The sequence below is a fragment of the Scomber japonicus genome, chromosome 2, assembly GCF_027409825.1.
Source record: "Scomber japonicus isolate fScoJap1 chromosome 2, fScoJap1.pri, whole genome shotgun sequence".
In the NCBI taxonomy this organism is placed as follows: domain Eukaryota; kingdom Metazoa; phylum Chordata; class Actinopteri; order Scombriformes; family Scombridae; genus Scomber; species Scomber japonicus.
Window position 1 is genome coordinate 2,498,516 of NC_070579.1, and position 18,364 is coordinate 2,516,879.

At 39.7% G+C, this 18,364-nt stretch overlaps 2 protein-coding genes across 2 annotated transcripts in view; both read left to right on the forward strand.

The window, feature by feature from the left end:
- The first annotated feature begins 3,802 nt into the window (after positions 1-3,802).
- Positions 3,803-18,364, forward strand: part of LOC128378512 (uncharacterized) — a 64,258-nt gene continuing 49,696 nt past the window's right edge. The window contains exons 1-2 of the mRNA XM_053338065.1: positions 3,803-3,924; positions 4,006-4,341. Coding sequence (XP_053194040.1) covers positions 3,864-3,924; positions 4,006-4,341 — 397 coding nt within the window. The 5' untranslated portion in view covers positions 3,803-3,863. The remainder of the gene's footprint in view (positions 3,925-4,005; positions 4,342-18,364) is intronic.
- On the forward strand, positions 8,501-11,909 carry LOC128375277 (E3 ubiquitin-protein ligase TRIM21-like). The gene is made up of 4 exons (XM_053335586.1): positions 8,501-8,774; positions 10,921-11,025; positions 11,191-11,255; positions 11,352-11,909. The coding sequence occupies exons 1-4, from the start codon at positions 8,501-8,503 to the stop codon at positions 11,907-11,909; spliced, it is 1,002 nt and encodes a 333-aa protein (XP_053191561.1).

The following is an 18,364-nucleotide window of genomic DNA, read 5'->3' on the forward strand; positions in this document are numbered from 1 at the left end:
TGTGATCAGCGTCCACCATCCATCATCATATGAGACAACAACTGTGGCTCAGCTGGAGGAGACACTCAGTAAAAAGATGAAGGACAAGTTTGAGGCTGAGCTGAAGAGGGTCCAGCAGTATGCAGTGGATGTGACTCTGGATCCTGATACAGCAAATCCTTATCTCATCCTATCTGCTGATGGGAAACAAGTTTACTGTGGTGATGTGAAGAAGAATCTCCCAGACAACCCAAAGAGATTTACACGTTATGCAAATGTGTTAGGAAAGCAGAGTTTCTCTTCAGGCAGATTTTACTTTGAGGTTCAGGTTAAAGGGAAGACTGAATGGGATTTAGGAGTGGCCAGAGAGTCGATCGATAGGAAGGGAGACACCACACTGACACCTCAGGATGGTTTCTGGACTATAGTTTTGAGAAATGAAAATGAGTACAAAGGTTGTAATAACCCTCCAGACCGTCTCTCTCTGAAGTCTCCTCCTCAGAAGGTGGGGGTGTTTGTGGATTATGAGAAGGGTCTGGTCTCCTTTTATGACGTAGATGCTGCAGCTCTTATCTACTCCTTTACTGGTTGCTCCTTCACTGAGAAACTCTACCCATGCTTCAGTCCTAGTCTTAATTATGTTGGTAAAAACTCTGCCCCTCTGATCATCTGTCCTGTCAATCAATCTGCCTGATCTATTTTCTATGATCAGCAATTTATTGAGCAGCACCAACAATTAATTTACTTCATGTGTTAATGATTGTTTTACATCCTCTGTGTAAATATGCACAGTAGTCTATACTAGCAGTCAGTGGATTAGAGACCAAACTTGTCTTTTTACTGCTTCAGTGTCCTTCTACTATTTATTCATTAACCTCTTCATAGTTGATGGATCCATCATGAGAAACGTGTGAAGAGAAACTTTGTTCAAACCAACAGAGCTTTAAAATCTAGTGAACATCTCAAAGTTTGTAAAGATACCAAGTCTGTATCAAGACTGAATGTTAGGGAAATATATCTACGGTGATGTTCAATATATCTATATCTATAGTTTTTCATTATATGTATTGATGCAGTCATAAAATTCAATATAGTGAGCTTGAATATTTTATTGTGTGTGTTTTAGCTTCAAGATTTTAAATGAACAGAAAAATAATATTCAGTTACAGCCTGATTTCATATTACTCTTTTTCAATTTGCTAAATATTTTAAATTTATTGAATATTTGAGAAAATCCTTTGACTGCTGTTGCTTATTCAAAAATATAAGTGTATTAAATTAGAATTGATCAACTTGTTTTTAAATCTGCATTGATTTTATTCTTTCAATGTTTCGACTGTTTTATCTTTGATTATTTTATTCTCTAATTATTTTATTGTTGATGTTTCATGTAAAGAACTTTGGATGGCTGATCTGTGTTTGAATAATTACCAAATAAAAGTTCATGATATGTTGTTTTAAACATGTGACTTAGTCCATCATTTAGTCCTCAACTTTCTTCCTAAAATACATAAAATGTGGATGTATGTCAGAGACTAAAACAGATGCTGTAAAGTGAATGAAAAGACATTTTGTGGTGAATGAAACTACTCTGCTATACAGTATCACTGCAGTTAAATCCTGTGCAGAAGAAGAAACTGTGTGTGGAAGTGTTTTATTTTGCTATCAGAGTCTTCCTCTCAAAGTCACTGAGGTTTGTACAAGTTGTCTGTGTTTCCCTCCTGTGTCCAGCAGAGGGCAGCATAACAGCACACATCAGAGAGAGGACAGTTTGATAAAGGCAGGGACAGACTGCACACACTTCTCAACTTCCTCATCTTATAAATAACTTCCTCATTATTATATGTTCCATCTACTGGTGAAACAGCAACTTGCTAAACATCTCTCAGCCCTCAGAACCCCAGATTAATGAAAGTCTTACAGTTTTGCAAAAATACACTTAGATATTTTACTACAATATATTGATAGCAGAACTGGCTGTCAGCTCATTACAGATCGCCTGATTCAGCAACAGTTAAAAGAAAGGAGGAAATAAAATTAGAAATACATGAACAGGTTAAAATATTACAGTGAGCTGAACTTTGGACTGACTGATTCTTTCAGAGCTGAAATAAAACAACACTGTAGAAAAAGGAAATAACAGGAGTTCAATCAGGAGGGAATTCATTTTTTAAAGTGACATTTATTTTATTGAACATGCATATAATGAAGAAATGTGGTAACGTCTGTGGTGATTAGACCCCATCATGATGTCATCATATTTATAATGGTATAGGCTATCCCCTGTTAGAGTCTAGATACTGGTGGTGGTGATGAATAAAGGCAGAGCTGAGATCTGGATGATGAGAGGAAGACCAGATTCTGGTGATCTCAGAATTGAAACAGATCAATAGAAAACAATAAGTCAAAAGAAACGTAGGTATCTCACAATTATACATGTTGATATGAATCAGTCCATGAATTATTGCTGGATGGTCTGGTATGAAGCAAAGATTGAGACAACAGGACTGATTGATACGGAGAAGCTGCAGCTGAGAGTCCAGGTGAACAGAGTTAACTGATGAGGAGGCTGATTAGCAGGAGAAGGAGTTGAGGAGGAGTTGATGTGAGTTTTATTGCCCCCTAACTTGATGGGTGTTAGTCCAAGTGGTTGGAAACCCGGCTGCCGCTGAAGCTATGGTGGTCGCTGTACATATTAACACAGAGGCAGAAAACATTAGTTTCCTTTCCACCTGGCTGCAGGATTTATTCTGCAATGCTGCCTCTGTGGGGTTTTAGGTTCCTCCTAACCGCTATGCGCCTTCTGCTGACAGCTTTTAGTATTACACAACCACTGTAACCAGCAGAAAGCAGAAAAACAGTTGTGGCATAAGTACAGCCAAAATGATGAAAACCAACCACACAACGTTACAGGCTAAACGTGTTTAAGCTAGTTTTTTAAGCCTTAACAACTCATCTCTACAGGTAAAAAGAACCACAGAGAATCACACAACTCATCTATAATAACAATATTAAGCATGAATACACTGCTGTATGCACTTAAACACCATTCAAACTTCAAATTCACACTTTCTGATCGCGCTGCCTTGAATACGTAACTCTCAGTCAGGATAAATGCAGACTGACGAGAAACGGGAAATGAAGCAGTGTCTGCTAATGGCCAGCAGAGGGCGCTAGAATACAACCTAATACAGTACTCCCAATACCAACAACACAAGAATGGGGGATTTCGGTGAAATTACTGCATATTACAACAAAATACATAACATAAGAAACAAAAATTACAAACATGATATTCCATCTGTTACATAAACTGGCAGTGAGTTCACCCTTAACCATCAAAACTATCTCTACTCAAAACAAGGTTTGGACAGAACAGAAGTGTGGCTGGTTGGGAGAGGAGGAGGACGACGAGGAAAAGCCTGCTGCCACCAGACAGGCATGAACCCCTTCCACCAATCATCGCTGCATCATGGTGCACACCTATCTGCATATAAAAATTAAAAATTAAAAAAATCTAAACAAAGGCACACACAGCAGACAGAAACAAATGGCCACAGTCATAACAGTTTTCTTTGTCTCCTTTTTCAGGTGTAAATGTAGACTTTCTGTTCTCCACTATGTATTCAATCTAAACACAATAAATCTATAGATGTTTTATAAGAGCTGGATCCATGAGTTTCCTGCTCGGCCCACAGACTTTACATATCCTTTGGGGATATCGATATGGTAAATACAACTCCTTAAAAAGGCTTGTTGCGACATCCCCAACAGTTTCAGCTGTTGACCCTTCGTCTCTCTTATCGTTCTCACATTTTACCATGATGATGTATCTCTGTTAAAGAAGTACTCAAACAGACACGTCAACCGTTCACAGCAACACAATGGTTGAATTCAAATGGATTAAAATATCTTTATTTCTGATTGTGCGTCTTCAGTTTAGAAGTAAGGATACAAATAATACATATTTACAGTTATTTCCTCATTAAAGCTGATTTTTCATGTTTCTCTCTGTCGTCTTCTCAGCAGCAGTAACAGGACAAGATGACTACATCACTGTCAGAGATGGAGATGACGTCACTTTGCCTTGTAAAAATGTGATAGAGGGTCAGGACAAATGTGACAGAACTACCTGGATGTACAGTCAAGGACAAGGGTCACCAGAAGTAGAGCTGATTACCCTTGGAAATATTAATAACAATGTCAACGATAAATCACACAGACTGAGTGTTACAGCGGACTGCTCTCTGGTTATAACGAATGTCACATTTAACGATGTTGGTCGTTACGTCTGCAAACAGTTCGACACATCAGGACAACAACAAGGTCCAGACTCTGTGGTTTATCCGTCTGTTGTTACCAGTGAGTATTCATTTCTTTAAGTTTTCAGCTCCAACTGTCTTTTACTCTTGTTGTCTTTTTCTCACAAAATTGTGATGATAAAGTGACATTATCCTGTTCTATGATGACGTATGGAGAATGTCTAGGCAGAGTGATGTGGCAGTTTGAGGGTAATAGTGATGATTTCCCAGACGTGGGGGGGTTTGGAGTTCCCTGCAGATCCCATGTGAAATTTACAGCTTCCAGTCCTGAGGAGCCCCAGTGCTGCTCATCACCATCCTGGAGACACCCCCCCCCCCCCCCCCCCCAGCTGAACAAACTGTGGTCGTCCAGTCAAATAGTCAGTGATATTAGGATCCAGCCCCATCACCTCAAGCTAGTCTCACAATAAAGAAGGTTGGATGGTGTTAAATGCACTTGAAAAGTCAAAGAGAATAATCCTTACATAACCTCCTGGCACATCCAGATGAGCATAGGCCTTGTGGAGCATATGTCTCCTGTATTACATTACGCTGGATTGCATTACTCTTATTCTGGACTCACTGTTATTATCTTTAACATTTCTGCTCTTCTGAAAAGTCCTCAATCTGAGTTACTTAATCTGAAACTGTTAAAAGCCAACAGCGATCAGGATGATTATTAAGTGGTTGCTTAGGTACTGTATGTTCAGGTGGTCATTTATAATGATAATTATAATGCTGAGATCTAACATAACAATAATACATTTGATCCAATCTAATTCAGAGTATGTCAGATTAGATTGCATCAGATTCAATGTAATTAGATTTGACCAAAATTTAAAGCAGAATTTACCGTCAGCTCATTGAAAGTGCTTTAACGTGCACATAATGAAGAAATGAGGAAAGATCAGCACTTCACATTAAAATAAGGAGTGATAAGAGGAAGTTGATAAGAGGAAGTAAAAACCTCATAACCAAGCAGCAAAAGAGAAAACCCACAAATATACTCAGAAACACGAAGAGCTGCTGTCGACGCAACTCTTTTCTCTTTATTCTCAACGACCGACTCAAACACTGGTGAGTACAGCTGATTATATTTACTGTGTTTCAACAACCAGCATTAACACAAAACTTACGTCTCTCCTCAAAAGCTAATATACAAACCAACTGTGACTGGTTTCCAGTATCACCTCAGAACTGGGTTGAACTGCAACACAGTTAAACAGCTTAAAGTCAGAGCCATTTGTTCCTCTGAGTGACTTTAAAGTTTAATTAGCTGCTATTCTTCAGATTGTTTGTGATTGTGATGTGAATGAACCGTCTTATTGTGATCTCTGTGTGTGGCTTACCTGTTCCATAAAGCACGATTACCCAATAAGCCAGGCTTATTTTGTTAGTCTGGCTCATTTTCCAGCAGATTCGGTTCCATAAAGCAGACATAGTCAACTTAACGTGTGTATGTATGCAAAAATCTTTGGACAAGATATTTAAGATTTAAATCCACATGTCTTTAAAAGCTATTTTCCTGGTACGAAGCGCTGTTTTAAAAAGGTATTGGTTATTGATTAGTACATTTAAAATAATGTATAAAAAGTCAACTAAGACGTGTTTAGTGGATGCATGTCTCGGCTTTTCCCTTTTTCTGTTAATTGATTAAAGTCCAGTCTATATAACGACCTCAACCCATGCCCTGTTTCTCTGTTAGTGAAGACGTGTCCCTTGATTGAGGAGCTTGTACATGACAGAGTAGGCCACTCTGAATAGGTGCGTTTTTAGGCGGGATTTAAAGGTGGAGACGGAGTCTGAAGTGCGAATGTCTGGTGGGAGAGAGTTCCATAGGCGGGGGGCAGATCGGATGAAAGCTCTTGACCCCATGGTGGTTAAGTTGGCAGATGGGGCGAAGAGCTGGTTGGCAGAGGAGGATCGGAGAGTTCGAGAAGGTGTGTAGATGTGAATAAGTTCAGAGAGATATGATGGTGCCAGATTGTGAAGGTTCTTGAATGTGAGGAGTAGAATCTTAAAGTCAATGCGGGATTTGATAGGGAGCCAGTGAAGTTGCTGCAGGGCAGGAGTGATGTGTTCTGGTTATGATATGAGCGGCTGCGTTCTGTACCAGTTGGAGTTTGTGGAGAGATTTCCACGGAAGACCAAAGAGGAGAGAGTTACAGTAGTCCAGACGGGATGTGATCAGGGTGTTTACCACATGTGTTTTGTGGATTTGGAGAAGGCATTCGACCGTGTCCCTCGGGGAGTCCTGTGGGGGGATCTCCGGGAGTATGGGGTATCGGACCCCCTGATATGGGCCGTCTGTTCCCTGTATGACCGGTGTCAGAGCTTGGTCCGCATTGCCGGTAATAAGTCGGACTCGTTTCCAGTGAGGGTTGGACTCCGCCAGGGCTGCCCTTTGTCACTGGTGACCTCAGGATTGGGTCACTGCTTTTTGCGGATAAAGTGGTCCTGTTGGCTTCATCAGACCGTGACCTCCAACTCTCACTGGACTGGTTCGCTGCAGAGTGTGAAGCAGCCGGGATGAGAATGGTCCTTAGCCGGAAAAGGGTGGAGTGCACTCTCCGGGTCGGGGATGAGATCCTGCCCGAAGTGGAGGGGTTCAAGTACCTCGGGGTCTTGTTCACGAGTGAGGGAAGGATGGAGCGTCAGATCGACAAGCGGATCGGTGCAGCGTCTGCAGTAATGCAGACTCTGCACAGATCCGTCGTGGTGAAGAGGCAGCTGAGCCGAACCAAGTGGCTGCTTAGGCTGCTGCCCCCGTTACCCGACCATATCAATAGTTCGTACAGATTGAAGGATTTTGTAGTTATGTGTAAAGGAGAGTTTGGCAATATTCACTCCTGTACAACATTAAATAGACACTCTGTGTGTGTGTGTGTGTGTGTGTGTGTGTGTCTGTGTGTGTGTGTCTGTGTATGTTCATGTGAAAACAGGCAAAACTCAAAAGATTTAAAATGGCTGATGGACTCATGTTCAAGATGGTGTCTGAGACCACATGTTGCTTTATTGGGCAACAGGCAAAGACACAGCAGTTGAACTCAGATCGTATGTTGACTGAGGTCACGGAAACTTGGCCAGAAACAAAGAGTATGTGAAGCAGAGCTCTAAACCTTTTGTTAAATGTGTGTAGCTTAAATTTATTTCAGTTCAGTTTTATTTATATGGCCTCAAACCACAACAGAAGTTATCTCAGGGCACCAGGGTTCAAAATTTTAAAAAATTACAATATGATGCAAACAGACACAAACTGGTATTTCTAGACACAGAATGTGCAGACCTCTTGTATTCTTTAGACCAGAGGGGGAAATCCAGACTGAAATGAAAAAATGACCATGACAATAATCAAGTAGGAATTATTCATCACTGATTGGGTCCATGTGGGTTTTCTGTTGGTTGCCCACAGTCCAAAGTCCAAGAGGGCACGATGACTATGGGACCCACATGGGCATGTTTGCCGGGTGGTTTATAGTCCATGTGAATTGAATGTAAATTGAATGTGTCACGAGTTGTGTAGAGACACAACATACTGGAATACTTTTAACCTATCATGCTCTTTTTCTCTCACATGAGGAAATGTGTAGTTTTAGTTCCTGTTTGAGACGTTCATCTCTCTTCGTGTCTCAGCTCTGCTGACTGGCTCATAAAGACTCCACAGATTCAGTTCTCTCAGTCTGCAGAAGAATCTACAACCAAGAAGACATCGGTCAGGAAAAAGACAGCTGTTGTCTCTCTGTGAGTGTTAAACACATCTTCCTGAACCTCAGACTGTGAGTTATCTTCCATTTATGATTCACATCCATCACACAATCTGACAAAAATCTTCAAACTGATATCAAACAGTCAAACACAGAGTGTGACTGAGACTTTGTTGGTGCTGTCTGACACAGTGTGACATGTAATAAACTTACACAACTGATGTTGTGGCACAATTTCTTTTAGCCTTGTTGACTAAAATTTATCAGCTCTTCTAGTCCCACACTCCAATACCAGTTTACAAATCTGAACCAAGCCTTTACTGCTCAATCAGTCATAAACATTGTTATTGTCTTTCAATTCTCACTGTAATTAAACCTTACAGCACATTTAGCCTGCAATACATGTGATACATTTAACTTAAACACAATGACAGGTGAAAGTCTGGCTGTGGACTGGTGTTTGTGGGAATGGCAAATCTTTCATGTTGAAAATATTCTGTAATTTTAACAGGAAAGATGGTTAGAAAGGAAGACCTCTTGAAAACTCTGGAGGATTTGAGAGATGAGGAATTCGAGGACTTCAAGTGTCTCCTAAAGGAGGAAAGTCTGGCAGGACACCAAACCATCAAAGCATCCCAGCTGCAGAATGCAGAGAGACAAGACATCGTGGATCTGATGGTGCAGACCTACCAACTTCCTGGAGCTGTGGAGGCGACCAAGAAGCTTTTAAAGACGATCAACAGGAATGATCTGCTGCAGAGTTTATCAGACATCAGCTCAGGACCAGAAGGTCAGTCACAGGAAGAGTGGAAAAGTCTTCACTTCCACTCTGATACAGTCATTCTCAGTTTAAATCAGTTTTATTGACACGAAGGCTGTAATATCATTGTCATTCATAAACAGCATATTATAATATTTTATTAATTATTAATTACTGATATCTCTCTCAGTGAATTTCAGTGATGATCTGGGCGCTTCAAAGAACAGAGGGCCTTCCTCCTGTCTGACTCCTCCCCCTCCTCTTCTTCCTCCTCTTTCTCTACTTGAAGTTCATGAAGGTAAATCTGCTCAAAGCTGCACATGCTCAGTAGTGTCTGCCTTACACAGAACTACTCTCTGAAAACATGATCACTGTTGTTAGTGTAACCCTCTTGTAGGAAACACATTCAATGATTAGGTTCGAAAAGAGCTCATTTGTCATAGACCTAAATAACCAGAATGAACAACACCAAACACCCAGAATTTGCAAAAGTAAACTCTTTAGTGAGTATTATGAGGTAAAGGTTTACAACATTTGAATAAACAGTAATATGAAAAATAATAAAGAAAAGAAAATGGCGCCTTTCAAATATTAAAGTCTTATTCCCCTTTTAGTTAAGTACCGGTACTGTTTTGTGTTTCAAGATGTTTCTCTGATCAATCCATGTGTGTTGTCCCTTTATGTATCACTGTTGTGTGACAGTCACCAACTGTAGTTAGTAGAATTTCTCAAGGATCTGCGGGAGGCTCGCCATCTATGGATCATCGAATCACTCCATCCAAGCTCTGGATCCTCTTCATATGCAGGGACTTCTATGAAGACCAGGGGTCTCCAAAAAACCTGACCTGTTTATTTAAGTAAACAGGACCTTTAAGTTAAATCTAATTGTTGTACAACATAACTAAAGCATAATGACAGTTTCCTTTATCTTTTAATCTACATTACACTAAAGTTCAAATATTTTCAAGTTATAAATCAAGTGCTTATAAATGAATCATTGAATAATAATTCAAACATTTAAACAATAATTTTAAATCATGAGCAAATGTATTCATCATGAGTTTCAATTTTAGAGATCATGAGATTAACTTTTTAACTCACAACTGAGGTTTTAAGTGCAATTCTTAACACTATAATTCTTATAACAAAATAAATTCCCTTTTCTTAAAGTTAGAAAAATAAATCCTTCAAACATTTCCTTTAAAACACATATTGACACAAGTGCTAATCACATAAACACGTACTTTGTGCTGCCTGCAGTCACATGTACTAAAAATTATACTGTTAACTAATTAGCAATGTTCATTTTAGTGCATTAAATACAGACTAAAGAATGAAATAATTACACCATGAAACATAATGCAACAATTCACTAAAGTATCTCCACATAGCTAACCCGTTCAGACATAAACAGCAGCAGCAGCGGCTAACATATCACTCTCACCGATGCGTTTTCTTCCAATGCCGAGTGTCGTGGGCTCTCAACTCTCAAGAAGGGAAAAGCGGTTCGTCTGCGTTACCGCTGAATCACAGTGCTAAACTGTAAACAAAGAGACTAATTGAAGCTAACAATAACTTTAATAATTTGCGGTAGCTTTACTACAATCAATATCTTACCGCTTTTGCTCAGTAGATAGCTGTCTGTTCGCTGCTGCGGCTGGAGTCAAAAGGAAGTGGAACATGCTGCTTACTGACTTATTTTCTACAAAATAGGTTGAACGTGCTCGCTAATTGGCTAATCAACGGTTAGCTGCATTTGTTTGGTCAGACCGTGAACCTGAGTGCCGCCTTCAAGTGTGGTTGAAAACCAGTGTTGCATTCAAGTGCGACTAGGAAAAACATGTTACATTCGAGTGCAACTCGGAAAAAACATTAAAGATGTTTTAACACATAACAGTAAATTAAACATTAATTTCCTTTTCAGGATAACTCTATGGTTTAGTTAACCGGGTTTTACACCTGGGTTACATTAGTATTTGGAGCCATTTCTGAACAAACCAACATGACCAAGCTCCAGTGTTTTAATAAAAAGTCTGGATCATACTTACAGGCCAACTTATTATTCTCTTCTTTCTACCGCCTGCTGTCTTTTTGTGGGAAAACAGAGGAAATCAGCTGCAGGGCTCTCTTTCAGTTAGGTACAATGTATATTAATTACATTGACTTACATTCTCAGAGCAACAAGCTGCCAAACCAAGAGTCTGTGCTGGAGCCAAACTGAAGGCCTGTCTGGTGTTTCTGGGGATTCTGGTGATTCTGGTGTGTTGTGTCTTCATCCCCTGTGAGGCTCAGTTCAATTCATTAATATATACATATAACTAAAGGAGATGGCAGTGAGTAGAATATGGTTATTTGAAGTGAATGTCTACCTGTTGTGACAGGAAGTGACATATTTAGCATTTTCATCTCAAGTTCTGGAAATGATTGCTCTCTAATATTTCTGTAGTGTTGGCATCCAAAGACGGGACTGTGATCAGCGTCCACCATCCATCATCATATGAGACAACAACTGTGGGGACAACTGAGGGGACAACTGTGGTTCAGCTGGAGGAGACGCTCAGCACACAGATGAAGACGCTGTTTGAGGCTGAGCTGAAGAGGGTCCAGCAGTATGCAGTGGATGTGACTCTTGATCCTGATACAGCACATCCTGAACTCATCCTGTCGGCTGATAGGAAACAAGTATATCATGGTGATGTGAGGAAGAATCTTCCAGACAACCCAAAGAGATTTACACGTTATGCAATTGTGTTAGGAAAGCAGAGTTTCCCTTCAGGCAGATTTTACTTTGAGGTTCAGGTTAAAGAGAAGACTAAATGGGATTTAGGAGTGGTCAGAGAGTCGATCAACAGGAAGGGAAACATCACTTTGAGTCCTAAGGATGGTTTCTGGACTATATGGCTAAGAAAAGGAAATGAGTACAAAGCTCTTGATAGCCCTTCAGTCGTTCTCTCTCTGAATCCTCAGCCTCAGAAGGTGGGGGTGTTTGTGGATTATGAGGAGGGTCTGGTCTCCTTTTATGACGTAGATGCTGCAGCTCTTATCTACTCCTTTACTGGCTGCTCCTTCACTGAGAAACTCTACCCATACTTTGATCCCTGTTTTAATGATGGTGGTACAAACTCTGCCCCTCTGATCATCTGTCCTGTCAATCAAACTGTCTGATCTAGTTTCTATGATCAGCAATTTATTGAGCAGCACCAACAGTTAATTTACTTCATGTGTTAATTATTAAGTTTTACATCTACAGTGTAATGAAGAGTTGGATTCTACTTTTAACTTCAGTATCCTCCCATTATTCATTCATTAATCTCTTCATAGTTGATGGATCCATCATGAGAAACATGTGAAGACAAACTTTGTTCAAACCAACAGAGCTTTAAAATCGAGTGAACATCTCAAAGTTTGTAAAGATACCAAGTCTGTATCAAGACTGAATGTTAGGGAAATATATCTACAGTGATGTTCAATATATCTATATCTATATTTTTTCATTAGATTTATTGATGCAGTCATAAAATTCAATATAGTGAGCTTGAATATTTTATTGTGTGTCTTTTAGCTTCAAGGTTTGAAAATGACCAGAAAAATAATATTCAGTTACAGTCTGATTTCATATTAATCTTTTTTAATTTGCTGAATAGTTTAAATTTATTGAATATTTGTGAAAATCCTTTGACTGCTGTTGCTTATTCAAAAATATGATACTTGTATTAAATAAAAATTGATCAACTTGTTTTTAAATCTTCATTGATTATATTCTTTGATTGTTTCTACTGTTTTATCTTTGATTGTTTTATTCTCTAATTATTTTATTGTTGATGTTTCATGTAAAGAACTTTGGATGGCTGATCTGTGTTTGAATAATTACCAAATAAAATTGTTTAAAAAGCCTCATAACAAGTTCATGATATATTTTTTTTAAACATGTGACTTAGTCCATAAGTTAGTCCTCAACTTTCTTCCTAAAAGACAGAAAATGTGGATGTATGTCAGAGACTAAAACAGATGCTGTAAAGTGAATAAAAAGACATTTTGTGGTGAATGAAACTACTCTGCTATACAGTATCACTGCAGTTAAATCCTGTGCAGAAGAAGAAACTGTGTGTGGAAGTGTTTTATTTTGCTATCAGAGTCTTCCTCTCAAAGTCACTGAGGTTTGTACAAGTTGTCTGCGTTTCCCTCCTGTGTCCAGCAGAGGGCAGCATAACAGCACACATCAGAGAGAGGACAGTTTGATAAAGGCAGGGACAGACTGCACACACCTCTCAACTTCCTCATCTTATAAATAACTTCCTCATTATTATATGTTCCATCTACTGATGAAACAGCAACTTGCTAAACATCTCTCAGCCCTCAGAACCCCAGATTAATGAAAGTCTTACAGTTTTGCAAAAATACACTTAGATATTTTACTACAATATATTGATAGCAGAACTGGCTGTCAGCTCATTACAGATCGCCTGATTCAGCAACAGTTGAAAGAAAGGAGGAAATAAAATTAGAAATACATGAACAGGTTAAAATATTACAGTGAGCTGAACTTTGGACTGACTGATTCTTTCAGAGCTGAAATAAACCAACACTGCAGAAAAAGATGATAACAGGAGTTCAATCAGGAGGGAATTCATTTTTTAAAGTGACATTTATTTTATTGAACATGCATATAATGAAGAAATGTCTTAAAGTCTGTGGTGATTAGACCCCATCATGATGTCATCATATTTATAATGGTATATCCCCTGTTAGAGTCTAGATACTGGTGGTGGTGATGAATAAAGGCAGAGCTGAGATCTGGATGATGAGAGGAAGACCAGATTCTGGTGATCTCAAAATTGACACAGATCAAGAGAAAACAATAAGTCAAAAGAAACGTAGGTATCTCACAATTATACATGTTGATGTGAGTTTTATTGCCCCCCTAACTTGATGGGTGTTAGGAGAAGTGGTTGGAAACCCGGCTGCCGCTGAAGCTATGGTGGTCGCTGTACATATTAACACAGAGGCAGACAACATTAGCTTCCTTTCCACCTGGCTGCAGGATTTATTCTGCAATGCTGCCTCTGTGGGGTTTTAGGTTCCTCCTAACCGCTATGCGCCTTCTGCTGACATCTTTTAGTATTACACAACCACTGTAACCAACAGAAAGTAGAAAAACAGTTGTGGCATCGGTACAGCCAAAATGATGAAAACCAGCCACACAACGTTACAGGCTAAACGCGTGTAAGCTAGTTTGTTAAGCCTTAAAAACTCATCTCTACAGGTAAAAAGAACCACAGAGAATTACACAACTCATCTATAATAACAATATTAAGCATGAATACACTGCTGTGTGCACTTAAACAACATTCAAACTTCAAATTCACACTTTCTGATCGCGCTGCCTTGAATACGTAACTCTCAGTCAGGATAAATGCAGACTGACGAGAGTCGGGAAATGAAGCAGTGTCTGTTAATGGCCAGCAGAGGGCGCTAGAATACAACCTAATACAGTACTCCCAATACCAACAACACATGAATGGGGGATTTCGGTGAAATTACTGCATATTACAACAAAATACAGAAACAAAAATTACAAAGATGATATTCCACATGTTACATAAACTGGCAGTGAGTTCACCCTTTACCATCAAAACTATCTCTACTCAAAACAAGGTTTGGACAGAACAGAAGTGTTTGCCAGTTGGGTTATATTTTTACAGTCTTTAATGTGTAGTTGAATTACCTTTAAGTCTTGACAGAGTCTCGTAAAAAAGTATTATGGCTTTACTATAAAAGGTGAATATTGTTTGTAATAAACTGATATAAATTGTAGGGGAGGGTTCATGTTTTGTATTTGTACAACATTGTTGTAATTCATTCAGGTTGGTTCAAATCTTATTTGCAAGAGAGAATATCTACTGTTATGGATGCATGATTTCAGATTTTTGTTGCCATTTCCCAGCTCATTTGAACACACAGCTGAGGAGACTATTAAGCATAGATTTCACTAAGTATGATCAACAAAGACAATACATGAAGGAGGAACTTTAATAAACCAAGTGGGTGGAGCAGTAGAGTTTTCTTTGAGTTAATAAGACAGACAGGTTTAATGATTAGGATGTAATATCTGATCAACACTCTGGAGCAGAAGGTTGCAGTAATGCACCCAATATGCACTTCTAAACCAAAAAGAAGAAGTTTCTTTCAAAACACAGTAGTACATCCTGTCAGCTGTGGCGCCTCCTATCTGTGCAGACAAATAGACCTGCTGCTTCTTCCCACTTTAACCTGAATACTGAACTGGGGCTCGGTTCTCCAGAGGGATCCACAGCCTGTGGAGGAAGCACTTAGACTGAGAGGGTGAAACAGTCTGGAGGGAAGCACAGCCAGTCAGCAAAGGAGAAGTCATTTCATTTTGAAGGCTTTGTCAGCTGATACCAATGATGCACTAGTAGTATCATGCATCCCTCCGTACTATGTCCATTAAAATAAGAGACAATTAATGTGGAGCTCACAAAAATGTGAGCTTGAACTAACTGAAATATACCTCTTCTCCACTCCTGGAACCAAGTAAAACAGCCAGCAGTCTGCACTTCATACACAGGGTTATGTCAATTGCGACCAGCCTCACCAACAGATAGTGAACTGGTTATAGGGAACTTACAGCTTTGGACAGAAGCTCCTGCCTCTGCCAACTGCGTTCAAAGGCCTCCAGTGCTGCTGTCGCAGGCATCTAGCCTGCTCTCACCCCTCGCCAAGGCCTTCTCTGCTGACTCAACACCTCCAGGTATCATCCACTGGTCATCCAAAGGCCTCCTCTGCTGACTCACCACCAGAGGCCTTTACTACGAAGCTGGATTTTCTCTTATCGAGGGAACTTCAGGGTTAACACTGGGTTTTCCGTACTACGAAGCTGGTTCACTTTTTACCGGGGTAAATCACCATGGTAACTTATGCTGAACGGCTAACCTGCTCCGGAGCAGGTTATCTTCTGGATAAGAGATCAATGAGTACAAAAGCACCACCTCCTGACCAATCAGTTATCTTAGAAAATGGCCTGCCCATTCTTAAAAGATCCTGTCAACATTGGTGCGCGGATCGCGAGAGGAGCGCTTAGGAGAGAAAGAGTTTTTAGGGATAGATGCAATTTTTTATCAATTGTTTGACATCATTCACTCAAATGGTTGAAGCGCATAATAGGTTTGTATTTTGAATGTTGAATATTAAACTAACTTAATGCCTCTATGAAAGGAAGGGCACTGAGGAAGCACTCTGCCCGAAACGTCTGTGCCGTAATAAAGTGACATTGTGTGATCAGAGTGCTGTCCGTTTATATTGTCAAATGTATTAACATTGTGTAATCTCACGAATTTATGCATTAACAGAGTCTGCAATTTTCTGCCAGCACTCCTTCCTGGCTTTTGCTGCAACAGTGTTGCTTTTGGCCTGGATGATGTGTTTGAATTCTTGATATTGTTGAATAATAATTGTCTGCTCCTCCATGGTATAGTTGTCTGCTCCGCAGGGTTTCTGCATGTTTGTGATTGGTCAGACGCTGCAAACACCTCCCCTTTATGTGAGCGTGCAGTGATCCAGATTGGAAAACCCTGGGTTCAATTACCGAGTTGATAACCAGCTTCGTAGTACCGCTTATCAGGATTGCGAATGTCTGGGTAAGTCACCCTAGGTAACGGAGAGATATCCTGGGTATGTTAATCCAGCTTCGTAGTACAGGCCTCACGTATCATTCACTGGTCATCCAAAAGCCTCCAATACACTACTGCATCTGTCCTCCGGCCTGCATGGGCATCCTCCACTACTTGCAAGATGTGTGGGCTCAGTCTAACCTGCTGCTCTGTCTACATAGATGGAGAGAAACCCTCCCCTGGGTCACCATTGGCTGGTGTGGCCAGCCTGTAGCCGTTGATTGGCTGAAGCAGATGTCAGTCCATGTCTGCAATCACTGCCTCCATTGTGTTCACCTGTGTCAATTAACTCAAGCATGCTTGTCAATACACTCAAACTAAGAAAATGCTGCACTCACAATAATAACTAAAGAAAGCACTTAAACACAAACATGCGAATAAATGTTGAACATACATGTAAATAAACAAAATACTCAAACACAACAATGATTTCAACTGCAGACAGCAACACAACACAGCATAGTACTCAGTATGACAAGAAGACAGAGGAGTAACAGAAAAGCAACCAAATCTTTCTAAATTAATGATTGACAGGTGTTAGCAGCATATGACTCTTATATAACTTATAGATATCTGCCTGAACTACTGTAAGTCTCTACTCAGTTTATATTAAAGTTCAATTAAGAGAGTGACCCCAAAAATGTTGCCATGAGTTCAAAGAGCAACTGTTTCTCTTATGTGTTAATAAAGTGTTTGTTTGAAGGAGTCTTATGATGCAAACTTGATCATCATTGGAGGATAAAACCTCCACAGTTCAGCTGATGTTGTAACCACATTTATGTCTAAACACTTCCGACTCAGTTCTTAGAAAAACACATTTAGCTAGAATAAGGAACCACTACATTTTTTCCATGTTTTCAGTTCAAACTGTCTCGTTAATATACTGAAACATTACAATAATTATAATTACAGTGATGAAGTTAATTTTACTCTTGTTGTCTTTCTCTCTAACAATATTTCTCCACTTTAGGAACAGAAGGATGCTGATGATGATACAGTGACATTATCCTGCACTGTGTTGTAATATGAGTATTGTCAGGACACAGTGGAGTGGCTGTATGAGTGTAATACAGATCAACTGGATGAAACAAAAGGTTCCTGCGAAGCCAAAGTGACATTTAAGACTTCCAAGATTGATCAGAAGTCATTTAAGTGTAAAATGACTGAATGTAAGTGGCGAGACACAGCTGTGTAACTTCACCCCTCGGTAAGAAAGAGTATATGTTTTTTTTATTTTAGTGGATTTAAATTCATACAATGACATAATTGTTTCTCAGTTACTGCAGATGTTATAAAATAAGATATTTTTGTCATCTTTTTGGCGTTTTTCTATCTAATTTCATGGTCAGGCAACTCAGCGGAAACAGAAAACACGATAATAGTAGACAACAACAACAACAACGCGTCTGCAAACAACGATGATGATGATCCAGTAAAACCACCTGGTAGAGACTCGACATTTACATACGTCTCTTTACAGTATTTTGGTGTCTCTTTTTACGTAGAGATTGGTTTGGATTTGTGTAAAAAGAACAACAGGAGAAAAGAAGCATCTTAGAAAGACAAAACAAGCTGTATACTTATTTAACTCTGTGTGAGTTTGCATGTTCTCTCTGTGTTCCTCCCACCACTAAAGACATGGGTGTTATGGGTGAAGCTTTGATCTCAGTGATTCTCCTTCTCTCTCCCTGTTTAATTATAGGAACTAAATTCTCAACCGCTGGTGACCTTTTAACCCTCCCCTCAACTCCTATCATCCCACCGAACAAGACCGACCCCAGCTTCGACCCCCTCCTCCATCATCCAACCACTATCAACCTCATGCGATTCTTCCAGAATCTTCTTCCCAAACCCAATAAACTAAACACAGAGATTGTGGTCTTTGTTAGTGAAGAGTGCGTGCGTCTTCTTCCGCTTTATCCGGGGTCAGAT